The following is a 9413-nucleotide window of genomic DNA, read 5'->3' as shown; positions in this document are numbered from 1 at the left end:
ACATCCGCTTTTAGCCCGTCCGCAAAGAAGTACCAGACTGCAAAGGATGGAGGAGTGGAGGCAGGGCGGCGGGCGGCCCCGCGGCACCGGCCCTCCCGGGCCCGGGCGGCCGCCACGTGCGGCTGTGGAGGCGCCGCCCCCCCCCCCCGGCCCGGCGCCGCCCCCGCGCGCATGCCCCCCCCCCGGCCCGGCGCTCCCCGCCCCCTCCGCTCTGGGGTCTCCGGCTCGCGCCCCTCGGCTCCGGGGAGGGGGGCGGCGGGGGCCGGCGTGCAGGCGGGGGCCGGGCAGCCCCGGCGGAGGTCCTGCGAGGGGGCCTCGCGCGCGCGCGTGCGTCCCTGCGTGCGTCCCTGCGTCCCTGCGTGCGTCCCTGCGTGCGTGCGTGCGTCCCTGCGTGCGTGCGTCCGCAGAGGCGCCGCTCCCTTCCTGCCCGCCGCCGCGGTGACATTGGGCGCCGAGCCGCCAGCGCAGCCCGAGCCCCGGCCCCGGCCCCGAGCCCCGATCTCCGGCCCCGCGCCCGCGCCCGCGCCGCCATGCTCCGCACCGTCATCAGCCAAGCCAGGAGGCACCCGAGCGTGAGCGCCGGGGCCGCGGCCCGCCACCTTGGGGGCGGGGGGCGTGACCTTGGGCCCCCGGCCGCCCCCCGGCCGCCCCCCGGCCTCATCTGCCCTCGGGATGGCGGCGGCCTCGGGGGGCCCCTCTCCGGGGGCGCCGCGGGCAGCAGCGGCCCCTGCTAGGCCGAGGGGGTCACCGGGGTTGGGGGAGGGGGGGCCCCCGAGGCGGGGGGACACTGCCCCGAGGCCGCTGACCCCCCTTCTTTCTGCGTGCTTCCAGCTGATCCCCCTGTTCGTGTTCCTGGGGACCGGGGCCACCGGGGCCTCCCTGTACGTGCTGCGCCTGGCGCTCTTCAACCCCGACGTCAGGTGGGAGCCGGGCCTTCCTCCCCCCCCCTCCTCCTCCTCTCCTACCCTCCCCCCTCCTCCTCCTCCTCCCCCTCCCCTCCTCCCCGTCCCCCTCCTCCCGCCAGAGCTCAGGGTGCGGGAACCCCTCTTCCCCGGCCCTTGCCTAGTGACCCCCCAGCTGTCCACATAGAGGAGCCGGCCGCTCCTGTGCCCAGGGCAGTGGCACGAGGTCGGCCGGGCTTGGCCGTGGAGGTGCCCGAAGACCACGTGACTGCAGGGACGAGGAGGGCAGTGCTTTGTTGCACCAAGGTTTCCTTTTGCTGGCTTCCATCCTGGGCGATTCAGCGGCTCAGGAAAGAAGGGGAAGCTCCCGATCCAGGAGAGAAGTGGGGTCCACACCCAGCCGGGAGCTTGGGGGGCACCACGGGCCTACGCCTGAGAGAGGGGGCAGGAGCAGCCGGGGCAGGCAGAGGCCAGTTTGACCAGACACAGCTGGTTGGCGGGAGCCCCTCGGGGCGATCTGTGCCCAACCAGACTTTGTCTTGGGTCCTAGAGGGAGAAGGCCTTAGGAGCTCCTAGAGCCGGGGAGCAGCACAGTCCGGTGGGGTCTTTACAGCTCTCCTCAGGATTGAAGAGGAGACTTTCCAGGCTGTTCCATTCAGAGGCCTGACTCGGGCCTGTGTGGAGAGAAGGGGGGGTAGCAAAAGTGACACCCCACTCTGAGGTGATTTCCAGGGCCAGGGATAAAAATCATTTGATGGGTTGGGGATCATCAGGCAGTCCTGGAGAACTCAGAGGAAGAAGTCTTTCAAAAGTACTTGGACCTTCTCCTGCCCACCCCCACTTCAGTCAGGCCACACACAGACATGCTGGGGTGGGGTTCTTGTGCAGAGCCCCTGCTCCATTATATGACTTTCTTCTAGAAATTTGCCTGTACTTCATTTTCTTCTTTAAATTTTTATTTATTTATGGGAGTGCAGTTAAGTGACTTGCCCATGGTCACACAGCTAGATAATTATTATGTGTCTGAATTTACATTGGAACTCCTGACTCCAGGTCTGGTACTCTATCCACTTCACCACCATCTGCCCCCCCCCCCCCATTTCATTTTCCACAAGGCTATTTTCAGTCTTTTCTCTTCAGCATGGGGGTAAAGTGAGCTTCTGTTTGCACACACTGCCAACTCCTTCAGTATAAAGTCTAAATTTAAAAAATGAAATCACTAATAAAGCTGAACCTCAACATTACTCTAGTCTCTTCCAGGTAGGGTTGGCCTAACATTTTGGTGTTTTGATTTACCTCTCTTATTAGTTGGGACAGAAAGAATAACCCAGAACCATGGAACAAGCTGAATCCCACTGATCAGTACAAGGTAAGTCAAATAGTTTGATGCACAGGACATAATGCATTTTATTAAATATTAGAATTTTCTCCTTCCCTCGCAAATAGGCAGAGTTCTATTCTAAGAAATCCCATGAGACATCTAAGTTTTTTGAGGAATTGTGTTCACATTTTGTAACACGTATTTTTCTAGAAATGACATACCTGGCTTCCTAGTCTTGAAAAGTCAGTCTTAAGTCAGCATTTCCTCTAATGGTGAGAGTTTGCGTTGTTTTACCTCCAGGAGGGTTGGATGTTTTGGTGCTGTTAATCAAGGAGATGAAGAAGCAGTCTGTAGAGCCATCTTGTAGGATACCTGCTGAAAGGGCAGAGGAGATGAGGAATTTGTGATGACCAGATTTTTATTCCTTTTTATGCTATGAAAAGTTCTTGGCTATTTCTTGCCAAGCCACTAGATAGTGTTGGAAATAGCCAGGTTAAAAACAAACACTGCCAACAGAGCTCTCCTATCTATTGGAGGGCAATCATGTCTTGCCAGGCCACTGCATTTTTGGTCCTGGCAAATTTGTACTCAGTTTTAAATCTAGACTCTTGTCCCCTTACTTGCAAAATCAGCAATGGATAGGATTTCTATAAGGTTAACAAAACCCTTTACAAATTCAGTCTCATCTGATAACTAAAGGGGAGAAGAAATAAGCTGACCTTAAGATCTTTTCTCCCTGACTAATTTTCTAGGAAAAAAGAACTTGTAGAACCAAGTGAATGTCAAATCTGTTCCAGAAGATTTATTTTTTTTTTCTAGAATTAGGTAAAAGAATGTCAATGGGAAGTGCATCCCTTGATTTCTCCACTGACACAATCCAGAGCAAATTTACATTTTAAATATCCAAAACAGTGATTGGCTCCATATGACCAGAATCACAGAGATCCTGTGTTGGGGGCTGAGAGAGATGGCCCTCAGCCAGGTATCAGGAATTGAAGGAACAAAACAAGCTAGACCTGCCCTCCTTGTTTTTCAGACCAGAGAAGCCATGGCCCAAGGTCAGAGAGGGAGGCAAAGCCCAGGTCCTCTGTTCTCATCTCCCACGCATTTCCCCATCCCAGGACCTCAGGAATTTCTTCATCTACCTCTAGTTTATGAGTCAAGGAGACACCCTTGCCATCTGGGTCCAAGGTCATCCAAAATCAAGTGAATTCTTGGCTCAGTGACAAGACTGTTTGTATTTTTTAGTGATGTGCAAGACCAATTTTAAATTCTTTCCAAAAATAGAGGCTATTATTTAGATAATCCCTTTTAATAATAATTGATGATTAATGTTGGTAATCTAATTCCAAACTCCCCAGTCATGCCTAGTTTCTTATCAACTATAAAATTGTGCCTAAATCTTTATAATGTCTTTCTATTCCTCCCAACTCCTTTGTATCAGAAAGATGCTTGTTATTTAAGTTGCCATTGTTGTGACCTAGGAGAGTCATCACTAAGGTGGAAGTCTTAATTGTGTATGCAGAGCACAGTGAATCCTCTGAGGAAGCACCATGCCTCCAGAGACACTGGCTGTGGGCACTGCAGGCACCAATGGCATTTGTGCCCACTAAATCCTCTTTAAAAACCCACCAAGACAGATGGTGCTGGTTTCTGATCCTCTTACTGGGCTGGAAGGAGAGGAGAATTGTGTGGTGACCTTTAGAGTGTCCTCCCCTCCCCGGTTCACAAGCTCAGTAGAAGTCTTTGTATCTCGAACTTTTATTTGTTCCTTTTATGTTTGAGGTATCTACCCAATTGGGAGAAAGGAATGAGATAGTTTTCAAACCATAGTTCCACAGTTTCTGCAGTGTTTCCAAGCAGTAATAAACCCAAGGTTATCACCTTGTTTGCTCTTGGGTGATCACAGCTCCTGCAGCAGAGACTTGGAGATGGTCCCTAAAACTTCATGGGCTGTGAAAATGGCAATAATGAAAATGTGATGAATTATAAATAAAGGGAAAAACAAGGCCATTGAAAATCATATGGCAGTTGACTTTTAAAAACAAGTTGAAGAATATTTTAAAAAGGAAATTTTATTAAATAAGAAGTAACCGGGGATTTACAGTATAACATTTAGGAAGAGGGTTTTAAAACTATTATTGAGTGGTCAGTGACAGTTAAAGATGGTGTCTGGGGTGAAGACACCTCCCTGAAATATGAATAGTACCTCAACCAGGTCTGCCATAGTCCCAGAGATGAGCCAGTGCACTTCAGACAGAAAGACATCTGAAAGGGAAGGTAGGGTTTGTTACCTTAGATTTTGTAAACCCTGTGCTGCCTTTGAAACCTTACACCTCTGAGTATAAGGAGAGATTGGAGAGGGAGCTCCAGGCCCTTCTGCTGTTTTCTCAGAGGCTCATCTGAGCAGGAAGGTCAGGATTCCTTCAGGGCTCTAGTAGTGCTTCCTCAGACCACCCCCATCTCTCATTTCACAAATTTTTCCACCAGTCCTGATTTGTTCCAGTACAGTCCTTAGTGAAAATGAGGGGTTTGGAGGCTTGTGAGGAGTTGCAGCCAGCTCTTTAAATCACACTTTGGTGTCTTCTCCTGGGCTGGGTCACAAAGCAGGGCACAGCATTGTGGCTAGCTGGTGGGGGTAGGGGGTGGGCAACAAGCTTAACCAGGCAGGGGTGTGAAGCCAAGGGGTCATGAATCTGGATGTGGCCAGGCTCGGATGTCTGCTCAGCTGCTGGGTGGTAACAACTTTGAGGGTTCAGACTCCCAAAGCACAATGCTCAGACTCCCAGAGGATGGTTTGAATGTGGGAAGGGTCAGTCTGGCTGTGCGTTGGAACGGAAGTCCCAAGACCTCTCCCTTCCAATTCCATTGTTGAAGTCTGCTAAGCAAATAAATGCTGCTTAAATGACTTAGAATAAACAAAGACCAAGTGTTTCAGAAGCACCGTTTAGAGGAAAATGGATGTTCTACATCCAAATCTCAGCCCAGATCCCAGAGACTTGAGTCAATAACTTGTTACCTTGGCCTGTTTGTATTTCGGATCTCTATATATTTATATGTCAAAACAACATTCAGATCTTTGCATTCACTTTGGCCAATTCAGATGAGTACGTTTTAGACAAATGTACAAGAGATAGATTGTTTCATATATTTTTTAACATCTAACATCAAGAGATACTGAAAACATTTGAATTCTTATTCCCCCCCCACACTATTTATTACATAAGACTCACAGTTCTCAAAGCTCTCTTTGGTCTCAGGACCCCCCTTACACTCTTAACAATTTTCCCAAAGAACTTTTGTTTATATATCTCAGTAGTTGCCAGATTAGAAATGAGAACTTCTTAGTATAATTTTGAAAATTGTCTTGACCTCGTGGACCCTCACAGCTCCTGGACCACACTAGGTATCAAGCAACAGCCTTTGGCATTAATAAAGAATTTGCACCTTCTTTGGAGAGACTGGACAGGTTTGTAAGATGTGTTTTCTTTCTTGTTTTCCAAGTTCTACTCAGTAAATGTGGATTACAGCAAACTGAAGAAAGAAGGCCCAGAATTCTAAGTGAAAAGGAGGCATTAAGCTGCTGTCAATGAAGGTCTTCCAAAAGCCATCCGCACAATTCTACACACAATTATGAAATGTTTGATTTTTTTCCCTCATGTTGCATGTAATCATGTTGGGTTTAACTGATGAATAAAAATGTGAAACTTGAGCTGGGTTGGATGCTTCTGGTGAGATCTGCGTTAACCCCATGTTGTCTGGATGCCTGGGGTGCATGGGGAGCAAGCTCAGAAGTAGGCTTGTCCCAGGAAGGCTTCATTTGGAAATGTCTTGTGGCTGGGGTTCGTGGGGTTTTATTTACCACGTCGACTGTTGCCCATGGGAGTGCATTGGCCTCACCATTGGGAGCTCTGGAGTCATCCTGGAGGAGGTGGGGGGGGCGGCCCAAACCCGCTGTCTCCCCCGACCCCTGATGTCGCCTTTCTGCCCCAAGACACACCTATACAGATGGTTTTACAATGTCCTATACCACTTGAATCACTACTCTCTTATTTAGCCCCTACAGTCTGGTCTGCGCAAGTATGATTTTAGAAGTCTAGATAAAAGTTCCTAGGCTCCATCCAGGAACCTCTCCCTGTGAACTGGAAAATCAGAAATAATAGGTTGTCCTGCCAAAAATGCCTCTTCTAACTTGGAATAGCCATAGAGCCGACTTGAAGGGCTGTGCCCACTTTTCCATGGGGTATTCAGGAAACCCCAAGACTGGGACAGTTTCCAGGATCCCCCCCCCAATTTGAGAATGTTGCCTCTTGATAAAGCGTGTTCCAATTGGGGGTCTACAGTTCCAGAAGCCTGTAGCTCTCGTATCATTTCCTTCTGCATGTTTGGACTTTAACCACTGCACAGGAGGAACTTCAGGGTGCACTTTTGAGATGCTGGCTTATTGACCTCATTCCAGGTTGGATAAGGCATGCTGTGCAGTCAGGGTGAGTCAGGGGCCTAGGCCATTGGGGGAGGGGGCTAGGCCCCACGTCACATAAGCATCTTGAGACCATCTGTAGGAAACTTAAGTTCAAAGACCAAAGGTTGGCCTGTAAAAGGCTCCCAGCTTGGTGGGATGGCTTGGACAAGGGCCCTGTCTCAATTCTGCCCACTTGTTAGTGGTAGTGCAGGTCAGCATACTACAACCATTTGGAAGGATGGCCCAGTTAGCCACCCGCTTGAAGGTGCTGCCTCCTTATACCCCAGGGGACTGCACTGTAGATATTCCAGGGGCAGCTCCTGTAGAGGGGTGCTGACCACCCAGGGACACCAGGTAGGGACCTGTTAGTATATGGTAGGCTGAGCTTCTGTACCTTTGCTGTGTTAGGCAGATAGAATGAGCTTAATACTTTGTGCTTCCTACCTCCCAGAACCTCATGTGCCAGGTGAACATGGTGGAACTAGACTCTTGTATTTCTTGTGGGAGGGGTCAAGAACCCAAAGCAGAGATGGGCAGGAGGTGGGGAGCAGGGGACGAGCATCCCCAGCACGGAACGTGAACACGGGTCCAGGCTGGGCCTCCCAGGCCGGTCAGGGACAGCTTTCCCATCAGACCTCAGGAGTCACCACACATGATCTCTTTACCTCAAACTGTTGATTTAAACCTAGTAGACAAGGTGACCCCATAGCAGTGGAATGATTATGGAATGATCCCCCGGCAAGCTCTGCCTGGTCCAGGGCCCAGGGTCCTGCCACAGTGTTTTGGATGCTCAACCTTGCCCAGGAGGAGCCTGCTCTAAAACAGTTTTAAATCATATTAGCAGGCAGCTTCCTGGCAGCTCAATAAGCCCCTAAGTGTGGTTCCAGGGAGGGAAAGACAATGAAAGACGGGCGCTTCTTTCAAGGAGCTGACCCTCTATTTGAATGGGAATTCCGCTAGCTTTAACATCTTGTGTTTTCTCACAAGGCATCTGGGTCCATCTGTGTGAACAATAAAGGTCAGATGGTTGACCTCTCCCCAAAAGGCACAGTGGTGTGTGTGTGTGTGTGTGTGTGTGTGTGTGTGTGTGTGTGTGTGTGTGTTTGTTTGTGGGTCTGTTGCCATGCAATGGAGAGACCCGCTGGTAGACTCTTTTTTAATATTTGTTTTTCTTATTTTTGTACAAATGATGTTTTTTATAAATTACTAAAATATTCTTGTTTAAGAGTAAACATAATACCCTCTCCCCCCCAAAAATTAGCACTGGTAGACTCTTTAGATCTACTGGGTTCCCCTCTTGCCTAGTCCAATGGCTGGTCAATAGTAGGCACCTAATAAATAAACATTGACCGAATGGTATTCAGCAGGGGCTTAAGGAACGCTTGAGTTGACATGTCTCCTGCCCCACTAGCAGCAGGAGCTCTTGCTTCTTTGCCTCCTCATTCAGATTCTTCTGAGCAACGTCACAGAGGGTGCTCCCCAGAGGCAGCCCTGCCACCCACCTCCATGCCCATGCCCATCACACAACTCTCCTTTTTGGGTAAGGCATCACAGGCAGCAGGCTTGGCCATTCTGGACATGTCTGCAGGTCTCACCCTCTTGTCCCCTAGGCGCCCCTAAAGTCTACTTCCTTCATTCCCACCCTCCACGAAAAATTATCTTGAGAACCACCTGTGCAGTGAACTCCATTTATTTCATTCTTTTAATTTCCTTTTCTTGACAAAAGCTTATCAAGTTATCAGAAAATTAATCAAATGACCTTTTATCTTAAGCCCAATTGATTTCCATGAGTAGACAAGGTGACCGTGGTGCTTACCTGTACCTCCTGGCTGAGAGAATGTGGCAGGATAAAGAGGGAGGTGGGCTTACCTGGCCTGCCAAAGTGATATATCCTTTCTCTGCGTGACGGGCTGGTGGGTGAGGATTGCAGCTTGCAAGGAGGGTCTCTTTGCAGGGGGAAGTTGAAATAGATGGAAATCATTTCTAGGTGCAGAAAGGACCCACTTTCCAGAGGTTCCCCAGAATCATCTGGGGTCTGGGGGCCAGACACTCTGTTTGGATTGGGCCAGAATGCTCAGCATGCTCATGACCCTTTTCCTTAATGAGAAAGGAGGGCATGGTGGAAGTGATTAAAAACATCTGGGGAAGTCAGAGCAGCTTTCATTGGTCACCAAGACACATTGGCATCTCTGCTGTGACACTTCTCATTGACTCAGATTTCAAAGCACAAAACAATTCCTGGAAACATTTCCAACCTGTAATGTGTGGCAGGGGATGGTGGGTGGCCTCAAGGAAGAACGTTCCTTCCTTCTGTATGTGGCATCCAAAGGATGCTCTGTTGGCACTACAGAGTAGAACTCCCCCAACCCTGAACACTACTCATTCACAGGCTTATTTTTTTTAAATACCCTATGAATTGAAGAGAATAGAGGGTTAGCATCTGCACAGACCTGCTAAGGAGAGTCAGATACAATGGAATGGGAGAGGAACAGTCCTTCTATGTTGTCTACACACATGAGCACAGAGACAAAGGGAAATGGGCAGGTGCTTCTAGGTTGATGGCTCTGGGGCTGGGAGGAACCATGGGATCTGCATGATCCAGTTCCCACTTTTTAAGACTGGGCTTGAAATCTGGAGATCCTTAGAACTGCTGGGATCTGGGCAAGTCACCACCTCTCCAGGACTGTGAGAACCTCATGAAATAAAATGTCTAAACCTTAAAGGATTA

The 9413-nt window shown here is 49.8% G+C and overlaps 1 protein-coding gene across 1 annotated transcript; it reads left to right on the top strand.

Annotated features, from left to right (window-relative positions):
• The first annotated feature begins 405 nt into the window (after nt 1-405).
• NDUFA4 (NDUFA4 mitochondrial complex associated) lies at nt 406-5935 on the top strand. Its single transcript, XM_074195386.1, has 4 exons — nt 406-572; nt 832-920; nt 2211-2271; nt 5728-5935. Exons 1-4 carry the CDS (start codon nt 531-533, stop codon nt 5782-5784), a joined length of 249 nt encoding a protein of 82 aa, XP_074051487.1. The 5' UTR covers nt 406-530; the 3' UTR covers nt 5785-5935.
• The last annotated feature ends 3478 nt before the right edge of the window (nt 5936-9413 follow it).

Source organism: Macrotis lagotis, chromosome 7 (assembly GCF_037893015.1).
Source record: "Macrotis lagotis isolate mMagLag1 chromosome 7, bilby.v1.9.chrom.fasta, whole genome shotgun sequence".
Classification (NCBI taxonomy): Eukaryota; Metazoa; Chordata; class Mammalia; order Peramelemorphia; family Peramelidae; genus Macrotis; species Macrotis lagotis.
The sequence above is the reverse complement of the archived record's forward strand: the minus strand, read 5'-3'. Positions and strand labels throughout refer to the sequence as shown.

Coding starts and splice junctions, on each gene's coding strand:
- NDUFA4 (XM_074195386.1), top strand. CDS start 531: ATGCTCCGCACCGTCATCAGCCAAGCCAGGAGGCACCCGAGC. Junction 573..831: donor AAGCCAGGAGGCACCCGAGC/GTGAGCGCCGGG, acceptor GCGTGCTTCCAG/CTGATCCCCCTGTTCGTGTT. Junction 2,272..5,727: donor ATCCCACTGATCAGTACAAG/GTAAGTCAAATA, acceptor TTGTTTTCCAAG/TTCTACTCAGTAAATGTGGA.